General features: G+C 33.7%; 1 protein-coding gene across 1 annotated transcript in view; it reads right to left on the bottom strand.

The window, feature by feature from the left end:
• LOC107443864 (cytochrome P450 4V2) overlaps positions 1–24,079 on the bottom strand; it is a 32,460-nt gene extending 8,381 nt beyond the window's left edge. The window contains exons 1-7 of the mRNA XM_043055238.2: positions 23,803–24,079; positions 18,035–18,147; positions 15,335–15,420; positions 12,925–13,115; positions 9,788–9,857; positions 6,979–7,102; positions 2,876–3,034 (exon numbers count right to left, since the gene is read on the bottom strand). Of these exons, the coding sequence (XP_042911172.1) occupies positions 2,876–3,034; positions 6,979–7,102; positions 9,788–9,857; positions 12,925–13,115; positions 15,335–15,420; positions 18,035–18,147; positions 23,803–24,028 (969 nt within the window). The 5' untranslated portion in view covers positions 24,029–24,079. The remainder of the gene's footprint in view (positions 1–2,875; positions 3,035–6,978; positions 7,103–9,787; positions 9,858–12,924; positions 13,116–15,334; positions 15,421–18,034; positions 18,148–23,802) is intronic.
• Positions 24,080–26,779: the final 2,700 nt, after the last annotated feature.

The raw sequence follows: 26,779 nt of genomic DNA, 5'->3' as shown, positions 1-26,779 counted from the left end.
ATTAGAGTTCAGTAAAATGAAAATTAAGAAAAACTAATAAATTACTTTCATACAATCTCATCTAAGCATGTGCACCGAAGAGCCATTACATTATGACCACCCTCCATCTATAACAATGGGCTGGCCTAGGTTTTCCTGGTTTCTCGCCCAAGAACAATGTTTTCATGGAGCACATTAGGACCCATAATCCTCATAGAACAATCCCTGACATCTGTAAGCTACTTGAACATAGTTGCAGACCAGGTTCACCNGGTGCAAAGGAGGAATGAAGGTGTCGATTGGTTTACTCACGCTGACCTATTCGAAGTGACTTTTGACTCGAGACTGCTGTCTAGAGGAGTTCTCCTGAAAGCTGTACTATACAGGATGGCTCCAAAAAAAAGGATAGAGTATACTTTGTGCTATGTAGACTAAAGCAAAAGACAGTCTGAATAAAGCACTAATGAAAGTACATAAACGGACATACTATAGTTTCAGTTCTATAAACAAGAACCTTCCTCAGTGTTTAAACACCAGATGATGGTAGAGAAAGTAAAGAGACAAATACATGCAAAATATTTAGACGAATAGAGACAGAGCAACAAGTTTGAACAAGGAAATAAAAGGAGAGATAAGATTAGTCAATGTAATCCGTTTATGTGATATGTTTTATTGCTCTACAGAGTGAGAATTCTAATCACTGGTCTGCGAAAATCATTCAATACTGCTCGTCATCTTCTGGACTTAAGTTTTGCGTGTCATTCTATATTTTAAAACATTCTGAAAATTTAGTTAATGATCTTTTTTGTACGCCACCATTTCCCAACATTTGGAGATCTATTCTAATTTAATATGTTGCACCCTGCCAAATCCCCTCACATTTGTTTCTTATCTCCCTTTTTATTTTTTGTTCTAACTTGTTCCTCTGTCCCTATAGGTCAAAATACTTTGCACGTGTTTATCTCCTTACTTTCACTACCATCATTTGGTGTTCGGATACTGAAGAAGGTCCTTGTTTATGAAACTGGAACTATAGCATGTTCATTTATTTACTTACATTTGTGCTCTATCCACGTTTTTTTTTTTACTTGAATTTGCAATTTTGCTTCAATATTATTAGCAATAATAAAGTCCTTTGCCGTAATTATGTTTGAGTGGGATTACAATTAAATCTGTAACCTAAAATTATGTAATCTTCTTTATCATGCATTTTTATATTTTCAGTCTGACAGTGGTTTCGAATAGTGCACAATGTTCATTATATTTTTACAATATTTACGACTTCGACACTGGTAATGTCTTGGGTGAAAACTTCTACGTCAGCTTTTTCTTATTACTTTGGCTAGGAAATTTTAAAACACCTCTATATTACCACAAATGGCTACCCACTTGTTTCATTTTTATACAGCGAACATAATTCTAAAAATTACGAACAATATTCTAAACATTACGAACATTAGCCTGAAAATTAATAGATATGTATTTTAAATGAGTTATTTCAACATTAGTAGAAAAAGTGTTTTACGTTTAGAGACGCCTATTATTTTGACGCAATCGTCGGGGTTGGTGAACGGCAGCGAAAAGGGGACGTAGTCCTCTAGTCTTATTGTAAATATTAGAGTTTTCATTATAATGGTATTTCAACTGTACAAACTAAATTCAACTTTTGAAAAAAAAGTTGCCATTATGAATTAATAGATTTTCAGACTGCAGTTACTTAACTTTTATGGAAGAATTAGAACTCTATATAATTACGCACTTGCCGATAAAAATATGTTCCAAGAAATGGTCCATTTATTGTTAGATTTCGAGGAGTCTAAGATTTGTGTTGTTGCTATTATGGTAAAAACTCCATCATTCAAAAAATTAAATTTTTTGCAAGTAATAAATTCTCAATACCAAAGTTCTCTTAAACTTTCAGTTTCTTGATGATGATTGCATGCGTAACTATATGGAAAAATAAGTCGAAGAAACAAGAAAAATTAAAGATTTTATAAGCTTTCGTTTCTTAACGCGTGAAAAATTTGTGTTTCGTAAAAACTAAGAAGAAGTTAAAAGCTATGCCCACTAGAAAAGGAAGTAAAAGAAATATATTACATACTGAGCATAAATCAGTACTAATTTACAAAAAAGGCATACACAACGGAAACTCACAAAACTATGACAATCATTTTGAAGGTCAAAAAATAAAATAAGCCTTAATCGATAAAAACAAGTTAGAGTGAATATAAAGCTTACTAATAATGAAACATTCCACACTGTTAAAAATTTCGTATCAAATTACGGGAAAAATTACTGGCACTCCTGATGTTAATTCTTTTTACTGTGAAATTAATTTTTACTGGAACATATTACGGAACAAAAACTCTGATCAACTGTAATTTTTATAGTAATATTTATTTAATTAGAGTGTTTCGGTGATTTTACGGTAAATATTACTGTAAAAAGAACGGCATAATATTTTACGGTAAAAATGAATTTTAAGGCAAAAGGAATTTTTACAGATGATGCAACCAAAGTGCCGGTACTTTATATCGCAATTTGATCCAGAGTTTTTTTACAATATAGTATTTAATTTCAATTATTATTTAATCACTTCTTTGTTCTCTTTTGCTTTACTTCATTCTTAAGCCTTCATGAAATTTTTCATTAATGGTTTACCAGATTTGGGTAAATATTTTTGTTCGAACTTAAATATTATTGAGAGGCACACTTAGATTTTTTTTAAAGAATTCTAAAAAGATGCATTAAAAGTGGGAAAATACACATTGCACAGTTCATTTACAGAGTAAAAACAGCGTCGAATTCTTAGCCATAGATGGCGCCACTGGAAAACAAGAACAATCGCACCCCCTCTGCCTGAACATGCATACGTCAACAACAACAACAAACCCACCTCAAAAGCGAATGTGTCCACTTCCTCCCTGATGTCTTCCTCCGAAAGTTCTTTGGTCTCGATATGGTGCTGCAACAACAAGTCCATCAGAGCTTTTCTCTTCTTTGTAGAATCATTATTACTGCTACTCAGCATCTGCCTTTTCTTTTCTCTGATCACCTGACATTTGCAAAGAAGAAAAAAATATGCTATTTTATACAATAACGATATTTGAATGCAAGAATGACATCAATAATTAGTGTTTAATTTTTAATTGCTTAATTATAACACTAACAAAATAACTTGACATTTACATGGTACGTAATGTGTAATTACAAAAAGAATTATGAACGATGAACTATATAACAGAAATTTAAAAAAAGTAAAAATAGAATAATAAGTAATTAATAAGAAGAAAATAAATAAGTATATAAAAAAATTAGTAATGTAAAATGCCTGTCATATCGCAGTTACAGTACTAAAACTTGATAACTCAATATATTTAGTTTTCGAGATACAAATACATTTTCTTAAAGCTAGGTTATCTAGTTATAACTTCAGCTTCCTATGCAAATATTAGTTTGAAATTATCCATGAACTAGTGGTAGGTCTTAAAACTAGTTAGGGGTCTAGTTAAATTCAGAAATGAGATAAAAGAATAAATTAAAATTATTTGTTATCCATAATAGATAGACTATTGATGTCCTAGTTTTAGTACATCAGCTCGAATATGAGAATTTAAGTAATGAGGTTGATGTGCAAATAGTTATACGAGAGAAATGGGAAAAAAATTACACGAGAAATGATTCAGCTTAAGAGGACGTCATACCGCAGAAGAAACCTTCCATAGAAAATTCCCTTTCTCCTTCATTCTAAATTTAAAAGAAAGAAAAAGTAAGTTCAGGCAAACCTTGAGTAAGTTATGAAGTTTCAATTGATGAAAAATAAATTTCAAAATATTAAAATGCGAACAAATTATTAGAGGAGAACTTCTCTGTTACGCAATCCTAAGTTATCGTCTCATAATTTATTTTCATTTGTACATTTTGAAAATTTCTTTCCAATATTTGAAACTTCATGGCTTGCTTTAAGTTTGCCTAAACTCACTTTTTCCATGCTACAAATTTTAAATAAGTAGCGAAGGAGGAAGAGAATTTGCAAGGAAAATTTTCTTCCGCAGTATGGCTTCCTCTTAAGGCATGAATGAGCCACCATTGTTTTGTGGGTAAGGCAATGAACTGTTATTGTGAATTATAGGGGTTTGATCCCCTGCACCTTCTTGAAGCCCACCCAGCTTCAGATCGATGTGTGCCTGCTTGGCTGGAAATTAAAGACAGCCAATCAGCAATGCTAATCATATTGCCACTAGCATGACGTTGAACATGAAATTTCAGGGTCTTGACCTCTTTGACCCCCTTTGCTTTCAATAGATGCAATAAATAATTTTATGAAATTTTAAAGACATATGAAGAATTAAAATGTTATATTCAAAACAAAGACAATGGGTAAAAAATTTTTTTAACAATTTCGAGAAAGTTAGATATTTTTTCATTAACCTAAAAAAGGATCACAATGTGAAATATTGAATTTTTTTTTAATTTCATATACTGGGTAATTGAGAGTAGCGGTAACAAACATAGAGGCGCCCTATGTGTCGTATGATGACGTTTTCGAACATAGACCCGTTATTATGCAACTCTGACTATTTACAAAGTGACCTACCTGAGCCGCGATCGCTCAGGGGATAGAGCGTTTGCTTTCATATGAGGCGAACCGGGTTCGAATCCCAGCCGATACGAATTCCGCATCCGACTTGCACCGACAACAGTGCTGACGTGAAATATTTTCAGTGGTAGACGAATCAGGGGCTAGAGTCCCCTTGCTGTCAGGATAACCGTGGAAGGTTCTCGTGGCCTTCCTCTCCATGTAACGCAAATGCGGGTTAGCTCCATCAAAAAAAGTCTTCCACGAAGGTAAATTTCTCTCAATATTCGATCCAGGAGTTCTTTTGGATCGGGTTCAAAATTACAAGGCTACGGAGTTGAACATTCGCAGTCGTAAACTCAAAAAATTGGGTCGGCTGTTCAACGACGGTTATAAAATATAAAATGTGACCTACCTTGGCCGGGATATCCTGGTTGGTAGGGCCCCTGGGCCCATGTCCAAGAGTTCATGGGTTCGACCCTTGCCGACCAAAGACTCCCGTGCAGTAAAGGGTGACTGATGCACATTAAATCCGCCGAGTCTCAAAGTCCTCCACCTTCCCAAAACTCTGGAGGTACTGATCCAGCCAATACCTGCCCTTGTCTTCTGGATTTGTTCAAAAATTACAAGGCTACGGAGTTGAACATTTGTGGTAGCCAACCCAAAATTGGGTTGGCTGTTCAACGACAGTTATTAAATTAAAATAAAAATTGTAACCTACCTTCTCTCCAAGTTCATAACTACTGTACTGAATCACTCTGTATATGTCTGTATCGTTAGTAAGCAGAGTTGAGAACAATATCATTATTAAGCATCAATATTAAAATTTCGAATGATGACTTGTTTTAAAATTTGTGTTGCATATCTTGGTTCGTTGTCCGATTTTATAAATCTCCGTTTGTTTAATTAATGCACGGATAGTGCCTAGATATATCAGCTATGCATGTGCCTAATAGATCATCTAGGAACGTCGATTTGTTTTACCCGAATGCCTAGAAATCAGTAGAGTGGAATCAGTAGAGATTCCTTAAATAAATGAGAAAGATATAGCGTATTTTAACCTAATGCATTAACTTAATACACAAGAAAATTGGCAAAATGTCATTTTCTCCACCTTAAATTTTCATTGAATTCTCCTTAAAATTTATAAATTTATTACTTAAACTTTATACATATTTATAAAAGTAATGTTACTTTCCTTTGACAATTTGTCATTTATGTAATCTCTTTTGAGCAAAATGTTTAGCATCAAAAGGGCTGAGGATGGAGAAACGTGTGAGAGAGATGGCGCTTATCTAGCGGCAGGATACGAACCAAGGACCTCCGGCATCATAGCAGGATGCTCCAACCACCATAGTCGTACATTCCAGTACACGAAGAGTTAGAAAGCTTTGTTTAATAGCTGTCCGCAATAGCACGTCATGACATACATTCCATTATCTTAAAAGCTGTTGAAATATAGCTAAATATGCAAAAAGATGAATTAAAACTATCCATCTCCTGACTGGCTATTGAGACCAAATTGCAATCCTTTGTACCATTGAAATTAACCATTGAAATCATTACCATTGAAATTAATTGCGAGTAAAAACTGGGTATTATGTACAGGCTCGTAAGAAGTTAATGCAAGAGGAAAAATCGAAAAAAAAATTTGGCTTTTAAGCGGAATGGAAATTATTATAGTTTGCTATAATCTCACAACCCGTTTGTGAGTATATTGATAATTAGATAAATCTAAAAAGAAAAATCGAAGTATAATGTTTTTACAATTGAAAATTAATGTAACGATTAAGGACTTATATTTAATATTTTATTTCGAACAACCGACCCAATTTTGGGTCTACGACTGCAATGTTCAACTCTGTAGCCTTGTACTTTTGAACCCAATCCAGAAGACAAAGGAACCTCTGGATCAAATAGTGGGAGAAATTTAATTTCATGGAGGTCTTTTTGAAGAAACTATGGGGGCAAAAACCACGTAAACCTCCCATGGTTAGCCTGACAGCAAGGGGACTCTAAGCCGTGATTCGCCTACCACTGAGGATGTCTTGCGTCAGTGCTGTGGTCGGTGCAAGGCTGGTGTGGAATTCGAATCGTCCAGCTATTTTCGGTTCATCTTCTGTGAAGGAGAGAGCTCTATCGCCTAAGCCACCACTGCTCTATATTTAACATTTGACAATTCTTTGTGAAAGTGGAAAGTTGAAAAGGTGGAAATTTGAATAATTCACTCTGTTTTGTCAGCCAAAAAAGAAGGAAAATATGCAGCGCAAAAAATGCGCTGTATATTTTCCGTAGTTCTGAATTCAAAGCTATACATTTAAGCCAGTGATAACAGATGTGTACGAAATCGAAATCAGCAAAAATAATTATCTTAACTCATCTTTATCGGATAAAGAAAAGGAAAATGTAATGTTTCTTACAGACATAGTAAAATCATGAAGCAGTTTCAAATCTTTTTTAATTCCTCTTCCTTCAATTAAGAAGAAAGTAAAATCAAACCAACTGAACATATTCGTAATTCTTTTTGTCACAACATCGGAAACTCTGAAAGAAGTATAACTTTTTAAATATTATAACAAAAACAAATATTACAACAACAACTTTTTGATTTTCAAAAGAAACTTTGGCACAAAATCTGCGAAATTAGGATACTACAATCGCATGGATGTTTCTTCATTTGTATTACTAGCTAATTACTCCTTCTTCGTAGAGGGTAAAACAAAAAGTTAACTAAATTAGCAATATAAATCTATGCTACACAATGCTCAAAATTGATGTCATACGCAAATACAATCGAAAAAGCTAAAATATTTCCTATATATATTCTTTTTTTCAATTTATTATTTTTTCTTATGTCTTTGATAATTGCATTAAGAAAAAGTTCATCAAAATGATTATCAATTAATCTTAGTATTTATCAGAAAACTGAAAAGGATGTTATTGATTACACAGGGGAGCAAGTTTTTTGTTGCATTCATACAAATACTTGATCTTGCATAATTCGGGTGTGGAGGTTTCAAATCTGAAATTAATTTTGCTCCTAAAGCTATAGATTATTTTATACTGACATATTTAGTCTATTTTTTGTCGAAATGCACACATTTAAAAATATTATATATAACAGGAGGTCGCGTAAATGTTACAACAACTTCTTATGGGTTGGGGCACATCATCAGGATTAAAATTGCATAGGAAACCATACTCAAAAATGCAATCGTACGTCGTTAGGAGCTGCTCACTGTTTGAAATTTCTCAGACAAAAATGGTTAATTAACAATTTATTTTACTGTAATTTTACCATATTCAAACTTAACAGTCAAATAACCATTAATAAGATGATATTCAAACTGTTAATTTTGAGAAAAATCGTTTATTAACTACTCTTTACGGTTAAACAACCAGAATTTTATTGCATCAATTAGGCCCACCTTATGAAGGTACTTAGTACTCTGCAGCTGCTGCACATTATAATTGAAAAGAGGCTAATTTGGCAATCTCATGTCTGACAGAACGGGGGTTCGAGTACCAGAGTTAACACCACAATATTTCCACTATTCCCTTCAATAGTTTCCAGCGTCCTGTTTTCTTCAATTTGTGACCCTGGACTATAAGCGGTACTCTGAAGTACATGTTTATTTTGTTTATAATTGTGTTTTTCCAACTTATTTTCATAAATTTAAATGATTTTAAGCGAAATTAGTTATGCACTAAAATTCAAAGTTAACGAAGAAGAGGTACTTATTGGATTTGGGGAATAGTTAAAAATCTATTATTAACACCAATGATTCCTAATTATAGTAATTCCACTGGTATTATTCTAATAAATACTGTTTTTAAAAGGTACCAAATATTAAGATATTTATGTACTATTGCAGGTACTGTGATAATATGTTTTAATAGTCTAATGAAAGGAATAGGTACCGCGGAAAATTGTTTAATAGTAGTGAGCTTTGACTATGAATTAAAATTTTCACTGAATTTTAACAAAGTATTTTTTGTTTTGAAATCACCTTTTATCATATTTTTTTGTATTGTAACTTAATTATTATTTTGAATTTATTTCATAATTTAATTTCCATTCTAATACAAAAAAATTTCTTCTAAGTTCATTTTTCCTGACCGAATTTTTAAATTAATGGATACTAATGTTCAATTCCGTAGCCTTGTAATTTTGAACCCAGTCCAGGTGACAAGGGAACTCCTGGATCAAGTATTGGGAGAAATTTGTCTTCGTGGAGGACTTTTTGATTAAACTAACCTGCATTTCCGTTACATGGAGAGGGGAAACAGGAAAAGCTTCTACGGCTAACCTCATGGCAAGGAGACTCTAACACATGATCCGTCAGCCACTGAGGATATTTTACGTCAGCACGGTGGTCAGTATCTCATAAACGTTTAAAAAAATCAAAAGTGGATTGAATGTTTGCAATTTTTGAATAACAATAATACATTTAAATAAAGAAGGCTTTGTGAATGGACGCCTGCCACTTATGATATTTTACGTCAGAACGGTGGTCAGTGTCTCATAAACTTTTTAAAAAAAATCAAAAGTGGATTAAATGTTTGCAATCTTCGAATAACAATAATTCATTTAAATAAAGAAGGCTTTGTGAATGGACGCGTGCCACTGAGGGTATTTTAAGTCAGCACGGTGGTCAGTGTCTCATAAACGTTTAAAAAAATCAAAAGCGGATTGAATGTTTGCAATTTTCGAATAACAATAATACATTTAAATAAAGAAGGCTTTGTGAATGGACGCCTAGTTTCAAGCACTCAAACCTATCTCCTGTTATATATAACTTCCATATTTCGACAAAAAAATGCCGATTTACATTAGATTACCGGTAGCAGATTTGAAATCAGCGACCTCAAAATATCTAAAGTCAGATTTAAAAAAATCCTATGCAACAGAAAATAAAAAAAAAAGTCTCCAGTGTTATCATTCATTTGCACGTGTGTAAGCATATCAGATACACGCGTGTAAATATATCAGACACACACAATTTTCAGGTGATAAAAATATAAATAAATAAATAAAAAATCTGCTTTATTTCGAAAGATGCGACATAGTAGATTACTTGATTTATTTACGGCTTTTCATTTTTTCCCATAAAGTAAATAAAAAAATTGTCACAGAATCGAGATTTATGTTGCAGTAACATATATGAAATGTGAAGATGCTATCTCGATAAATTATTTGAGCAAATGATAACTCTTATGATTACTTACTTCACAACAGCCTTGACATACTCAGACTCCTTGTTTTCTTGGCAATTTATGTCAACGCCTAAAGTTGTTTCTGAAAAAAAACTTACTTCATTTGAATAAAATTCGGCGCATTAGAAATAATTTGCGTTTATTATATTTAGCAAAAGAGAATAATAATTAATAATATACAAATTATTAAGTCTAATTTTGTGAATTGTTCGCATTAGATTTTTCATTTGATCATTTTTCTTTTTTTTATTACAAAATAGCAACATATTTATATCTGTCTGGAGAAATTATAAGTGCTTACCTCCATTAAAGTTTACTATCTAAATACACTCTAAACAAACAAAAATCGACGCACCAAGAAGTAGTAGTCCGATTAAAATGAAAATTGGTGGATAGGAAGACAATGTACAGAATAGTAAATGATTAAAATTTCAGAACAATTGAATAATTTATTGCAGAGTTACAGTAACAAGTTCAATAGGGCGTTGACCCGCCTCTAGCCTGGATACAAGCTGACACACAGCGTGGCATAGACCGATAAAGCTCCCGGATGGTCTCTTGCGGTATTTCCTGCCAAATTCGATCCAATTGTCGAACAAGGTCATCAACATTCCATGCCAGATGCAATCGCCTTCCAAACATATACCAGACATGCTCGATGGGAGAGAGATCTGGTGATCTGGCAGGCCAAGGAAGAGTTTGACAAGCTTGCAGACTGTTCATAGCAACACGTGCAGTATGTGGTCTGGCACTGTCCTGCTGAAAAACCAGCCCAGGGCGCTGCAAAATAAACGGTAGCAAAACAGGTCACAGGTCTTAGGATGTCGTCGACGTACCGCTGTGCAGTAAGTGTACCTCTAATGACGACCAAAGGGATCATGCGAATAGCCCAACAAAAGCTTNGTGTGGCGTGCAATAGTGAAGGCAGGATCCCCCCTCTGCCCTGTGCGTCTCCAAACACGTCTTCGATGATCGTCAGGACGCAGTTGGAAGCGGGATTTGTCGCTAAAGACTATACGTCCCCAGTCGGCATCATTCCAGCCATATCTGTTCAAAACATTCATGCATACGAAATTTCAAAGCAATCGGATGATTGCTTCTTGGTGAGTCGATTTGTTTGTTATAGAGTGTATAAATAGTAGAATATGAAACAGCAATTAACCGTCCTTTGGAAACTAGTGTAATATTATTGTTGGTTGGTTATACATTGTTGGTAAGACCAAAAGCAATACAAAACGATTTTTTTTCATTAACTATAATTTAGAAACAATGGTTATTGAAAAGAAAAAATTTCCCAATAAAAGAATGCTCTTCGATTTTATACAATATAAATAATCATGATCTCCGACATTAAATAAAGATGGCATTTTTGGGAAAAACGATTTAAGGTTTTACAGGGCAATGTTATAGCCATGTACAAGATGTACTTGTTCACACAAATTTCTTTAAAGAATTTATTTAAAGAAGGCTTTTTAGGGAACGCAAATTAATGCCTATGTGAACAAAAAAATAAACTACTGTGGAATCACTGAAGAGGTAGGGAGATTAAAAATTTCCAAAACTTATTTGATTGCGGTATGAAACAAAGAAATTTCTTGAAACATCACCCAGGTTTATGAGGTCAACATTGGTTTTGATGCTTTTCACCCCAAATTCTTAAGTATAGTTTGTCTACGGTAAGAACTCCCCCAGCCATAAAGTCTGTGGCCACCTGCTGCTATGGAAACAAGAATAGCGCATTTCAGGGAGGGTAGCTTCGCTTCACTTTAGGGCTAACACAGTAGATCGAAGAAAAAGGTTTCCTTTCTTTCGTCGACCCGAGCCGAAACTTTTCAAAACAGTGACCCCACACCCCTACTTAAAATAATTATACACTTCGTTACCACAGTAACTGCCACTGGTCCGGACGAATGTCTAGGGGAGTTCTTACTCTAGACAAGCTATAGTGGCTACACTGTTTTTAATTGCATTTTTGCTTTCCCACCTTATGACCTCTAATGTGTATACCCTTTTTATTTCAGTTTTGACGAGAATTCTAAAATATATATATAAAAGCAATTATTATTCGGAACATAAGATCAGATTAGGTGTATTATATAGATTATGATACAGATTTTCTTAAAAAAGAGAATGAAAAATCTTTCAAATTTCATAAAAATAAAATATTTAACTGTAAGACGACTACTCTTAAAATCAGGCCGACCGAGCTGTATAGTGGCCAGAGAACTGACCTCTCATGAGAAAGGTCCCGGATTCAAGTCCCGGACAGGGAATGGGTGTTCTTTCATTTTCTGTAATATATGTTCTAAATGTGGGAGCAACGTTGGCCCACCTAATTACCGATACCTGAATGACGATTGTCAATCGAGTGGGCATTGAAAAAAAAATCTTAAAAGCAAAAGAAAACGAAACTCTTAAATCTTTCTTAAATAAAATTTTTTACAATATTTGGAGAGTAAATGTTACAATAATACAAGAGCAGACCTGTTAAATAATATTTACTTGATTATGAAAAAAAAAAAATTCGGATTGAATTATTTTGAAAAACGTCAGGAAGTCACACACTGGATACCTATTCAGGTCATGATGGGATTTAACCGATACTTGCGTACCAGTTCTTAAAATTTCTAAAGTACCACGTACCGATTCACAAAATTTCCCGGCACTATTGATTTGAGTAGGTTGCAGGAATCGAAAATATTCAAAATATCACAAATTTGTTCGAAAAACTTAAAATGGATTTAAACCGTTATGCAAAGTTTCTTACAAAACTAATGATAAATAAAATGCATGTAAAATATTTAATACTGTGTACGATTTGACGAAACGAACCGCTAAGAAAACCAACTCTTTTGATAAAATTTTCTTATTTTACCAAACATACTACCAAAGAGGTAGATACGAAACCATATTTTATTAATAATTTTAAAAAAAAGTCACCAACAAGTACTAAGGTGAAAATTAGCGTATTATTAGGTGCTCCTGTAATGCCAGAAAGTACGGTGAACTTTATAATACTATAGTAGTACTGATTTTACTATTTTCTTAGGGCAAAATGTCATTTAACAAGATTTTTCTGCCTGTTTCTCAATTATTTTCAACAGCAAAAAAATTATAAATACAAAAGAGAAGAAAAAATTGTCACTCATGACATATGATATCTAGGCTACAAAGTGTTATTGGAGAAACAATGCTGGTATAGTCTTTAGTAGTTTCTTCCTCCAATATTTTTACCAATAGTCTCGATCTTTCGTTTATAACTGGCAAGAAATCTTTCAGTATGTCAAAATGAAAAGCTGGTGTCAACAATCGCCTTCTAGATTTCCATTTCTGACCATGACTGTAATTAAAACATTAAGAAATACGTAAGTGTGAAAGTCTATAGTCCATAGGAAGTCTATAGAAAGATTTTTTTTTAAAAAATTGTAATTTAGAAGGCATAGCAAATATTTTTCTTTCAAAAAAGTAAAACGGTGGGACCACAATTGGTTAAATTAAAACAATATTGAAAAATTACTAAATTACTGTTTTTCCCCCTTGACATCATACGGATTGCGAATCGGTGGCATCATGGCACATAAACCAAACTGACATTTATAACATTGGCACATAAATCATTATAAAGAAGAATACAAGAATTGGATTGAAAACGGTTACTAGGTTTGTTGTTGCTGTCGTATGCCATTAAGGTAAAGGGGGTGCGCTTCTTCTTGTTTCCAAGTGGTGCAATCTAAGGTAAAGAATTCCACTTCTGGAACACACATACATCATAACCAGTTTATAGGGTGAACTCATTCATGCATCCATTCCTTTACCCATTGATCGTATTTTTGACCTGAACCAGAGAATAAACAATGTCCCATTTAGTATCCCCATAGGTATGATTTGCTTTGGAAACACAGAGAACTTTATAACCGGAAAGATTTAAAGTGTACCAGTAACCATTTACTACACGGAGAGTCTTCGGCCGTCGGGGATCGAACTCATCACCTCTTGGACATGGGCCCAACACCCTAGCTATCTTGACCTGTTACTGAATTGAAAGTGATTAGTCCCGGTTACTACACATGCGCAAGACTTCCAATCTTTCAAATGGTAACATCTAGACCCGCGATGCCTCAGGGGATAGAGTGTTCGCCTTCCAATGAGGTAAACCGGGTTCGAACCCCAGTCGATACGAATTCCGCTTCCGGCTTGCACCGACCACAGTGCTGACGTGAAATATCCTCAGTGGTACACGGATCATGAGTTAGAGTCCCCTTGCCGTCAGGCTAACCATGTGAGGCTCTCGTGGTCTTCCTCTCCATGTAATGCAAATGCGGGTTAGCTCCATCAAAAAGTCCTCCACGAAGGCAAAATTTCTCCCAATACTCGATCCAGGAGTTCCCTTGTCTTCTGGAGTGGGTTCAAAATTACAAGGCTACCGAGTTGAACAGAGTTGGTAGCAGTAAACCCATAAAGTTAGGTCGGCTGCTCAACGACGGTTATAAAATAAAAAATAAAATGGAGACATCTGCATTTCTCAACAAAGCATGATCACAACCGGATATTTTAAAATCTTTTTGAACCAAACTGGCAAAAAGTTGATTTCTTTTAGATTAGTTTAAAAGTTGATTGATTTTAGTTGATTTCTCTTTCTTTTCTAAGTTTATGTTATTTAAGTTGTTGTTTTTTTTTTCAAATTCAAACGTTATTCCGGGTGACAAAAAAAATAATGATTCTTTGCTGGGTCAAAATTTTCGTCAGTGGGAATTTCAGCCATGCTTTGATTTCGGTGGAGTCGAGATTTGAGCCAATCGCATTGGGTTTTTTGGAATTTCAGGATTTTCTACTCGATACTTTAATAACAACATGTATGTTTTTAATTTACCTTTTAACAAAAAAGACTTTCTAATATTTAACTAGTATTTAAAAGCAAATTAGTACTTTATAGCAGTGTTCCTCAACCCCCGGTCCGCGGACCATAATCAGTCCGTGAATCAAATGCTACCGGGCGGCCCATTTCGTTTCATTGAATTTAAATTCCTTGGTTTATACCCCAAATTAAAAATATTTGTGTTCCAGTAAAATTTTATTTATTTAGAAAAAAGGGGCCCTGAAGGTAGTGACATTAATTTTTTAATGTTTCAAAAAGTAAAAAAAAAAAGAGAAAACCACCAGAACTGTTTTCTCTTTCAATTAGTTTTAATAGAAAAATCAATTATCATAATTGTAAATATCATAAATAAAACACGAAAGCGGGGTGAGAAATTTACTTTGGAACTAATGAAGAACTTCGTCTTCTCTCTCGATCGCGACTGATTGATTTAACGTTCTAGTAAGTTAAAATGAGATGTTAAATCACTTTATATTTATTTTTTGTTGTAATTGTATTTTATTTTGAAGACATGTTTAAATACAAATAAATTAAAATTAATAAATCAAAATAACCTAAAATATAAACAATCAACGTCCCCGTCCCCCCAGCGGGCCGTGGTAAAATCATCAAGCGTTGACAGGTCCGCGGTGATAAAAAGATTGGGGAACACTGCTTTATAGTATTTAAGTCAGGAAAATCACCTTGTTAAGAGTCCAGTTCCTAGCCAACAATGAAGCCAGTCGTAGAACCATGCCTTTTCGTTAATCTTTCTTCCTCCCAAAACCTCCTAAAGGATTAAATTAAAGTTTATATAAAATATTATAAAACATAAGTGCACTTACATTTCCTAAAATTAAATTCATAATTTTTTTTTCTTAAATTATAGAGAAATCTGATTTTGAAATTATTTTAAAAGAAAAGCATTATATTTTCAAACATTATAAAAAACATCGAAATCAACAGTATAGTCTAAGTTAAGCATCTGCCATATTCATATTTATAAAGACTTGAAACAGTGAACTGATCATACTAGATTCCAGTGAATCACCGAAGTCAAATAGATTGCCAAAGTCAAGTAGACCAACAAAGGCATCACTAAGCGGATGGGTGATTACTTCGATCAGCTTACAAAGGTGCCGAGGCTGAATGGTGTCAGCCCTCATTTAACTGTCTGACCGTAAAGCATTCGTTCTACAGTCAAGTAATCGAGCTACCAAAGCAGGGGAGTCATCCCCTATGCAAAAAATTAAAATTTTAATGGCATGGCTCATCCTCAAGGATATTCCCCTGACTTTTAACAACACCTCCTAGAAGAGAGAGAGAACTCCGCTCAGGTTACCATAAACGAGAAACTCGACTGATCTTTCATCATTGCGATCGTAGTGATATCTTTCGTAATTTCCCCACTGCGCCGTTTAGTAACCCGAATGTAGTGGCATCTTTCATATCTCCCCCACTAAGCAAGTTTAGTAGCCTGAATGTAGTGACATCTTTCATATTTCCCCCACTAAGCAAGTTTAGTAACCAGAACGTAGTGACATCTTTCATATCTCCCCCACTACACAAGTTTAGTAACCTGAATGTAGTGACATCTTTCATATCTCCCCCACTAAGGAAGTTTCATATCTTTCCCACTAAGCAAGTTTAGTAACCAGAACGTAATGGCATCTTTCATATCTCCCCCACTACGCAAGTTTAGTAACCTGAATGTAGTGACATCTTTCATATCTCCCCCACTAAGCAAGTTTCATATCTTCCCCACTAAGCAAGTTTAGTAACCAGAACGTAGTGGCATCTTTCATATCTCCCCCACTAAGCAAGTTTAATAACTTAAATGCAGTGACATCTTTCATATCTCCCCCACTAAGCAAGTTTAGTAACCAGAACGTAGTAATATCTTTCGAAATTTCCCCACTGCGCCGTTTAGTAACCCGAATGTAGTGACATCTTTCATATCTCCCCCACTAAGCAAGTTTAGTATCCTGAATGTAGTGACATCTTTCATATCTCCCCCACTAAGCAAGTTTAGTAACCTGAATGCAGTGACATCTTTCATATCTCCCCCACTAAGCAAGTTTAGTAGCCAGAACGTAGTAATATCTTTCGAAATTTCCCCACTGCGCCGTTTAGTAACCCGAATGTAGTGGCATCTTTCATATCTCCTCCACTAAGCAAGTTTAGTAACCAGAATGTAGTCACATCTTTCATATCTCCCCCACTAAGCAAGTTTAGTAACCAGAATGTAGTGGCATCTTTCATATCTCCCCCACTAAGCAAGTTTAGTAACCAGAATGTAGTGACATCTTTCATATCTCCCCCACAAAGCAAGTTCAGTAACCTGAATGTAGTGACATCTTTCATATCTCCCCCACTAAGCAAGTTTAGTATCCTGAATGTAGTGACATCTTTCAGATCTCCCGCACTAAGCAAGTTCAGTAACCTGAATGTAGTGACATCTTTCATATCTCCCCCACTAAGCAAGTTTGGTAACAAGAATGTAGTAACATCTTTCATATCTCCCCCACTAAGCAAGTTCGGTAACCTGAATGTAGTGACATCTTTCATATCTCCCCCACTAAGCAAGTTTAGTATCCTGAATGTAGTGACATCTTTCATATCTCCCCCACTAAGCAAGTTTAGTAACCTGAATGTAGTGACATTTTTCATATCTCCCTCACTAAGCAAGTTTAGTGACCAGAATGTAGTGACATCTTTCATATCTCCCCCACTAAGCAAGTTCAGTAACCCGAAAGCTGTTACATCTTTCTTAATTACGCCCCGCTGCGCAGTTTATGTCTGTTACGTCTGACTACTGAATTGATCCATGCGGCAGCCTTCTCTCTTCTAAGAAATGATGCAATAGCCGGTTGAGCAGCTTTAGTCCACCGAAATAAAGTATTACCATAGGCGTAGCGTGAGGGTGGGGCACACTTTTTGTTTTCAAAAACAGTTCGACAGTTTTAAGTTTTATACATACATTTATGTATAAATATGCATTTATCTTAAAAAGTAAATATGCATCTATATGCATGTGCACTTAAAATAAACGAACAGTTTTCTAAAAATGAAAAGGGGCCCCTTCCCCTCACTCTATGTCTACGAGTATTACTATTAGCAAACGTCTTTCTTCCACTCGACATTGCGCAGGAGTGAAGTAATTACTTTTCGGTTGAAGATTGCGCAGTCACTATCTATTTATCAGAACGAAAAAGTTTACTAGTAGAAAAGGCTGTGCAAAATCACATCTATGAATCTCGTGAACATAATAAAGAGTGTTAAGAATAAAAAATATTGATTTATTGACAGTAAAACTAGCCTCTATTAAAAAAGAAATTCACTTTAATTTCAATCTTCATATATCAGCAATTCTACAAAATATCATAAATTTAATAAATTATTACCTCAACAGCTTCAGGTTTATTCAGACATATGAAAGGAGTGTAACCAATCCAGATAGAAAACAAAACTTCATTTTTGTACAAATGAAACAATCCATTTAAATACTGTAATATAACTAAAAGAAAAAGATGCATAAATATTTAACATATAGAAGAAATCTTTAACAACAGAAAAGAATCAAAAAAAGCAACACTGTTATTTGATTAAAAAAGTGCCGCTTATCCAAGTCAATTTATCAATTTCATAAACAGAATAAAGTGCATTTTTAGTACAATATTTTGCACGCATTTTTAGTTACAATAAATTCAGAATAGCTAAGAAATATATATAATTTACATACATTACTTTTTTCAAATGCTGATCAATAATGCGTAATTGTTCTTAGGAAACAACTTTTAGCGTCATACGCGATAATTACTTCAGTTTTAATCCGCCTAATCCAAAAATTTAGTAAACATTAACTAAGCCTTGTCACCATTCCAACTGATTTTTCCTTAAAATGACTCCTAAGCGAATTAGTACCATTTCACCATTAATTTTGCTCTTTAGAGCATAGCTTATTATTTTACTTCAATTAGTAACTATTACCGAAAAAATAGAGAATTATTGGCCTTAATAATAGTAATGCGATTTTTGTCCTTTTTTGATTAAGGGAAGCTCCATGCTTGCAAACAGGATTGATGTAATCTTCAACATATTAGAAAAATAGAATCGCCATCATTTTTATGAAATGCTAGTTTTAAACTGTAGTGTGTGTACCACTGCAAAAATATAATTCCAATTCACTAGTTTATAAGACATGTTAACTCGTTTCTATGTTGGGGTACCTTAACATAGATGAAAGTTGATATGGTCGATGTGACTCTCCCCACATTGGTGACCCGGACGGGGTGTGAACATGCTTACCTTGACAGACTTTCTCACTTCGATATGGACACGCCTATCCTGACTGTAATGTCCACTTCGATCTCAACACGCTTACTTCGATGGACGATCCACATTGAACAGTTCACTTGCTACATGTGAGTGCGACATTATCCACCTCCTCGCGCTGTTGCTACTCACACTCGACCACACACAACGTCGGTCTGTATACACTCGACTGCTAATGGCAACACAGGATGTACCACGACTGTGAACTTAATACAGCTCTCAAAATCAGCACTTAAAATTATGGTGATCTTAATACAGCTCTCCCGGCTTCTCACAAGACAGCAATAAATCAACTAGTGGTATCCATTCATCGAATTCTATCACAGATAAAATTCTGGTGGGGGAGTACTGTAGTGTGTCCATCACTCCAAAATTATAATTCTAATTCACTAGTATATAGGACATGTTAACTCGATTCTATGTTGGGGTACCTTAACATAGATGAAAGTTGACATGGTCGATGTGACTCTCCCCACATAAGCCAATGAAAAAGTTAAATTTTTCTCTTTGGAACGCAATAATTGAAATTTTTTTAATATTTTTAAACGGGGGCTAAAATTATTCCTTTCACCTTCTGTTCGATTTCAGGACGGTGGCATAAATGGTTCTAGACTTATAAGAGACTCATACAGACACACAGACAAACTCTTCACTTTATTATTATACAAGGGGTGATCAAATGAAAAGATACGAAACGACGTAAAAACGTAACAGTTAAATATTTGCATATTCCGCTATGGGAGAAAGTAGCGAGACAGCTCGGGATGCGATTGGAGTCTCTGACTGGGATCGGAGCATGCGCTGGTGCCCGCATGAGCAGGAGAGAGCAGAGGGTCTTATCAAAAGCGGCGTCCAAATGATGCGGCAGTCCGTATGAGGACTGGATGGCGTTCGCGTTGCAAAATTCGACGATTGAGGAGCAGCGAGGTGTTATCCGATTTCCTCGAGCACAGGATAACCATTAACTCCGATGTGTACTGTGAGACACTCTGACGCCTACGCAGGTCCATCAAGAACAAAAGACAGGGGCTGCTCACGGAGGGTGTGGTTCTGCTCCATGATAATGCGCGCCCTCACGTCTCCAGACTCACACACATGGAACTGGCCAAGTTCAAGTGGGAGACGTTGGACCAGTTGGACTAGTCGTTGGACTAACGTTGGACTAGTCGCCCTGCGATTTCCATGTGTTTGGCTCACCTGAAAGGGAAGCTCTTCAACTCGGACGACATACTCAAGGACGCAGTGAAGGCTTGTTCATCAGTGGGATCGCTGTGCACTGGCCTATGGTGTATATTTGGAATAAAGTCTACATTTGTACCCACCGTGTCGTTTCATACCTTTCCATTTGATCACCCCTTGTAGATTATAATCTAAATAATGTTTCTAATTATTAGTACATAGAAGATTTTAACCTGTACTACTTAGTCTGGATAAGATTTCGTCCCACGACTTTTAGATTTTGCCCCGCGTAATTTTCATCAATAATACGCACTTGGTGCATCGTTTTTCGTTTATATTTTTTAATGATGATATATAAGCTTTGCTACAAAGAGAAATGTCAAATAGCATATTAAAAATATTCATTGATCCTGTTGTCACATCAAAAATTTCAAAATTGGTATTCTAGCATCAACATATCGCTTCCAATTATTCACGAGAGTACTTTATATTCAAACTGCATGTCTCTTTAACTTCGACACTCATTAAATAAAATAAAATAAATATTTTTTAAGCAATACTGCTCGTATAGCATTGTATTCGGATAAACAAAATTTATAATTATTTGCCAAAAAATTGTTGATTTGCTTAAGAACTTTTTGAGATAAATTTTATTTTCTAACCGTCGTTGAACAGCCTATCCAATTTTTGGGGTTTTATGACTACTAATGTTCAACTCCGTAGCCTTGTAATTTTGAACCCAATCCAGAAGACGAGGGAACTCCTGGATCAAGTATTGGGAGAAATTTGAAGATTACACCTCATTAGAAGTCGAACGCTCTATCGACCTGATCCCTCAAGGCTATCTTTGATCTACAGTAATGGAATACGCGAAAAAGAGAAATAAAGAGGATAACATTAAGTGTCTTAAATTTTTGTGACTAAACTATTGAGACGATATTTTTAAGAGTGCTCCCAATACTTCTATAGTCAGAAATCTAACTGAGAAAAGAACTTTTTCTTTCAGATTCAGTATATTTTTGTAGAATTTATTAATTTGCTTGTTTGAAATAACCTTTTTGTATCATTAAAGTAGGCGCTTTTTTCGTCAACATTTTATTATAGAATAAATACTATTCAGGGTGAAATCTTGTTTTTCGGAGTCTACACTTTAAACATAATTTTTACGCATTTAAAAAATATTTGTTCTGACGAAAATTTATCTTTAAGAGTTTTATTGAAAAAAATAAAAAAACAATGGGTGAAATTGATTAATCTGACGAACTTCAATGTTTATACAATGAAAGCAATATGTTCGTGAGAAACAGATTGTCATTAGATATCTGTTAACGTTTATTAAAAAACAAAGTTTGTCTTTTTTATTAATAGATAAAAAAGTATGCCCTCAACAAATATTTTCAGTGAATGTATAATTACGAATTTTTTCAGATATGTTTTATTGAAAAAAATAAAAAAACAATGGGTGAAATTGATTAATCTGACGAACTTCAATGTTTATACAATGAAAGCAATATGTTCGTGAGAAACAGATTGTCATTAGATATCTGTTAACGTTTATTAAAAAACAAAGTTTGTCTTTTTTATTAATAGATAAAAAAGTATGCCCTCAACAAATATTTTCAGTGAATGTATAATTACGANCACCTAGAAACCAAATCTAGAAACCGACACTCGAAATTTTTGCTCTGTTACAATCGTAACCTGTTACAATTGACCCCACTCTCCCCTACTCAATAAACATTGGGAAGAAGGCGTTTTTTAAATGAAATTTAAATGAAATATTTTAGCCTAAACTGACTAAAAAGTGACAAAATAATGTTACTGTGTAGACAATTCCTCTTAAAGTCATGAGATTACGGGACAAAATATTCAGTTATGTTGATTTATTGTTTAGTACTTCACTGTTCAGACTCAGTTATGTTTATTTATTGTTTAGTACTTTACTGTTCAGACTCAGTTATGTTGATTTATTGTTCAGACTCACTTATGTTGATTTATTGTTCAGACTCACTTGTGTTGATTTATTGTTCAGACTCAGTTATGTTGATTTATTGTTTAGTATCAAACTGTTTGCTTCACAACATGAAAAACATGTAAACTGAATACTCCTGATAATTTAAATTATTATTCAGCGCAAGTGATACTTTAAGTACTAAGTTACTCACGAATCTTGATCTTTTTCTGAATAAATATACGTTTTAATTTTCGATGGATTATTATTACTGGCCTTTCAATTATATGGAGGACACAAGTCAGAACTTGGAAAATATTGAAGCTTTGTTACGTTATACTTGACGTAATAGCAGCAGCATAGCTATGACGTGATATCAGAGCATGGCTATCTCTTTTTTCCCCCCAGTATTTCTTCCTTAATGCATTCCCAGGGATGGATTTTTAGGGAATTTAAGCATCTTATTTCAGATAACAAATTAGTATTTTGATACATTGTGCCCCCCTCCCCCAAGAGTAGAATAACTAACGCCATTTGCAAACGAATTTTTTGCCATCAGACGCAAATAACTATATTAAAAATTAAGTTGAAAGATGATTTAAACAAAATAAATAAATAATATTTAAAAAAAGGCAAATAGAAATCAATGCAAGCGAATCTTTTACCGGAAGTTGAAAAAACTTCTGTAAATACTGCCCCCTATCATGAAACACAGTCGAAAGTAAAGTCAATAGATCCGTTTTCCACAATATAAACATATAGAGAATATTATGAACGCTACATCTGTATTTGTTCTGTAAGTAACTAATGAATTTGAGCAGCTTAATCTATTCATTGAATTGTGTTCGATAAAATCTTGATACCAAGTTTTCAAGTTGCATATATTTTTAAAAAATTTTCCAACGTCGAATACTTTTAAAGTTTTATTATTTGAAAATTTTTACAATCTAGAAATATGAAACGTTTCAACTAGATTGAATATGACACTTATCAATTATTGAAATGAGACAAAAATTATTCGAAAATATAATTCAATAACTAAATTAATTTGAAAATTGCGTTCATATTACCTCAGTAGTTTAACAAGAAGCAAATAGAATCGTTTTTTTTTCCTTTTGTAGAGGACTCTTAATGCTATTTTCATACATTACTTTTTAGCTATCTCTAAATGCTTGATTGAAAGAAATTTCGCAGAATCATAATTTTTTTTTCTCATTCTTCTTCATTCACAGCCCCGAAACGACAATCTGTTTTATCTAATTATTACACGTGTGCTTGTACACATTGTGTTCTGCTTTATTGCCAGAACTAAAAGATTAAGTTTCTTTAAAAATTACTTTTGATGTTATTTTTTACAGAGAATTAAATAAGTAATAACTAAATAAATAATAATTAAATTTAATAATAATAAGTTAATAAAATTTATTACATTAAAGTTCTGCTTAAACAAACATTTGAGTAATTTGAAATTTATTTTTATCTTAATAAATTAATGTATTAATTACTTTATCAAAAAATTTTTAACTCTAATTAATCAATGTATTATTTGTTTTCTTTTCTTCGTTTATTAATTAATTTATTTTTTAATAAAAAATGGAATAGATAAGACAGCAAAGGTGAATAGAATATATAAAACAGCAAGGTATATTTCAGTAAGCTCGAAAATTGTTTTAAATTTTTTTTATTACTTAAAATAATAATTCTCACCTGCTGTCAAAGACAAACCTGCAGCCTCGTAAAACGCTGTCCTAGGAAAAATATTAAAATCACCCCAAACATCAATAAACCGTTTATTTCTGGATGGTATAAGATGCGAATATCTCCTTCTTTTAATAGCATATTTCAACAATAAAAAGATACCGGAAATTAAAAATAAAACTGTAAGTCCCTGAAAGGATGATACGAATTTTGCCAGTTGAGATATTTTAGACATTTTAATTTTTTCGTCGCATTTGTCTAACAATTTCGGGGTTTTGTCATTATATATTTGGTGAAAGAGTTCGTTATCTGAAATTTTATATAGCGTTATCTGTAGTTAGATAAGGTATAATTTTTTTAGGTTTCATTTTTTTAGTGAAAATATCTATTGATGATATGATTATCTCAACTATATCAGCGTTTTTCACTTGAAACATTGAAATACTTAAATGTGAAAGAGATACTATTGTTGCTTATCCTAACTAGTAAAACTATAGTTCCTGATATCAAACTTTAGTTAGCTACCACAATAGCTTCAAAATTATCTTAAGCATAAGGGTCGCGAAAGAGAAAGATATTGGAATGCTTACCACATTTGGCGACGCTTTTTTCCCAATCTCATTTTCTTCTTCTGTTTAGAGATATTTTAGCTTTTAAATTTTTTTTGAAGTTATACTTCTTATGCGACTTCCAACAAGGTTGCGCTAAACGTCTAACGCTAAATTTTTATTGGCCGGGAAATCACGTGGTAGGATCCAGTTTTCCGATGGATTTAAGGTTATGTCAAGGTACGTCTCTTGGGAATATCAATTGATTGTTAGGTTTTCTCTTCTGAACTTACATTATGACGCATTCACATACATTATTAATACAAATACATTTTCCAGGGCGAGACGATGAGGCAACCACAAGCACTTCCACTGGTTCAAGAGGTCCACGAGGGAAAAATGCACAATATTACCGTGATTACAGAGCACGGAAGCGAGCGGAGCAGGAAAAAGAGTCGTTGAATAGAACTAGTGATCCTTCTACGACTGCTGATTCTTCTACAATTAACGTCACAGGTTGCGAAGTTTAACTTCTTCCGCGCGGAGGGACTCCACGCATTATTTTTTTATTATATTGTGATTTTAATTTCTTTTTTTTAGTATTACGCGATGTTTGATCTAAAGATACATTAATAATGAAACCTTAAATGAGTAGCATAATTAAAAGACTAAATAACTAAAATCATTACAAAAAATTGGGTTGGTTGCAATTTTCCATTGTTATTTTTATTACCTTATTTTTTATTACTTAACTAAATATTTTTAATATCTTTTTTTTTCACCCAGTTATTTCAAACTATCTTTTTAAAAACAAATTATTGGAAATTTATTAATAGAAATCCGCAGAGCTATCAATCTAGATGAAAGGTACTAAACCGTCATTCAAAACCAATCTGATGAAAAACCATAGATACCCAACTAATGCAATTAAATTCTATATAAAGTCATTTAGTTAATTGTATGCTATTATTAATAAGAAATTTACTTAAAACAGAGAGAAAGTGTCTAGACTAAAACATCGGTGACTTTTTTTAAACTTATATATAAAGTAGTAATTTTTTTTTTTATCTTCGAGAATTGATAAAGAAAAATCAACTTTAACTCACATATATGATAGCTTGGTTCCGATCATTTTTATTGTAGCCCTTCTTTCTAATTTAACTTCTTTTATTTACTTAATCCACATTTCTTATTTTTTTATCCATTAAAAATACAGTGAATTACTTATGTATTTTAAAATTGCAGAAATCTTCTTTACAGTTAGACATCTCTATTTTTGCGTGATATTTGATTTTTGCATAAAATCCGTCTCTTTTGATTGACATCCTAAGCTTTTTTTTGGTATTTTCACAAATCATCGGAAAATGTATTCATCTAATTTTAATTTTCTAATATCATAATATTTATGAAAAAAGTTTTGAAAATCTCATTTTCGCTATTTGCTTTCATAAAAGGCTCCCTACCTAACTCCTGACTGTCTTACAAAGATTGACGATTATTTTTCGTGACTCTTAAGATATAATATCAATATACATAAAGGCTATTGTTTAACATTATATACTATTGTAGGGATTTATTTTTGTGTTATTTTGAACAAATAAACAACAATTGGGTTTTCTTGTAAGTTGTTACTAAGTATGAAAACACAAAAGGCGTGCTTACACAATGGAAAATAGATTTATTTATATAATTATAAAAATTCAGATCCAATTACGTTGCTATGACATTGACAGTTAATTTTGTATAAATACGTTTTTACATTTTTTTAGTGCCTTTACTTCTAATTGAAAAAAAAAATCTGAAACGTTTTAAATTGAATATTTATAAAATAGAATGAGACTAGCTAAAAGTTACATGCTGGAAATTAGGATTAAATGTAAGTAACCTATATTTTATAAGTTTATAAATTTGCATATGATTTATATATGAATAAAAGCTAAAAAAAATATTTTATTGAACACAAGTAATTATGGTTATAGATATGGCGAAATGTGAAAGCACATACGGTTTAAAAATTTCCGCAAGCGATATATATCGGTTTTACATACGCACATATGTATACACCGAAGAGCCATTACATTATGGCCACCCTGCTAATAACATGCAGGACCACCTTTAGCCCTCAAAACTGCTAGCACCTCAGTGGCATTGATTCCACAAGGTGCTGATAGGTAGTCTGAAGTATCTGGTATCAGGCGCTCACCAACTGGTCCTGCAATTCCCTCACATTGCGAGGGGCAGCACGAATTTAGTTTTTCAAATAGGACCACAAATGCTCTATTGGATTAAGAACAGGTGAACTTGGGGGCCAAGACATGACTTGAAAGTCACTGGAATGTTCCTCGACGATTTGACCCTTATGACATGGTGCATTATCCTGTTGGTAAACACCATCCCCCGCAGGAAAAACTGTTGCCATGAATGGGTGAACCTGGTCT

This window comes from Parasteatoda tepidariorum, chromosome 4 (assembly GCF_043381705.1).
Source record: "Parasteatoda tepidariorum isolate YZ-2023 chromosome 4, CAS_Ptep_4.0, whole genome shotgun sequence".
NCBI classification, from domain to species: Eukaryota; Metazoa; Arthropoda; class Arachnida; order Araneae; family Theridiidae; genus Parasteatoda; species Parasteatoda tepidariorum.
Note: the sequence above shows the minus strand (reverse complement) of the source record. Positions and strands in the feature narration are given on the sequence as shown.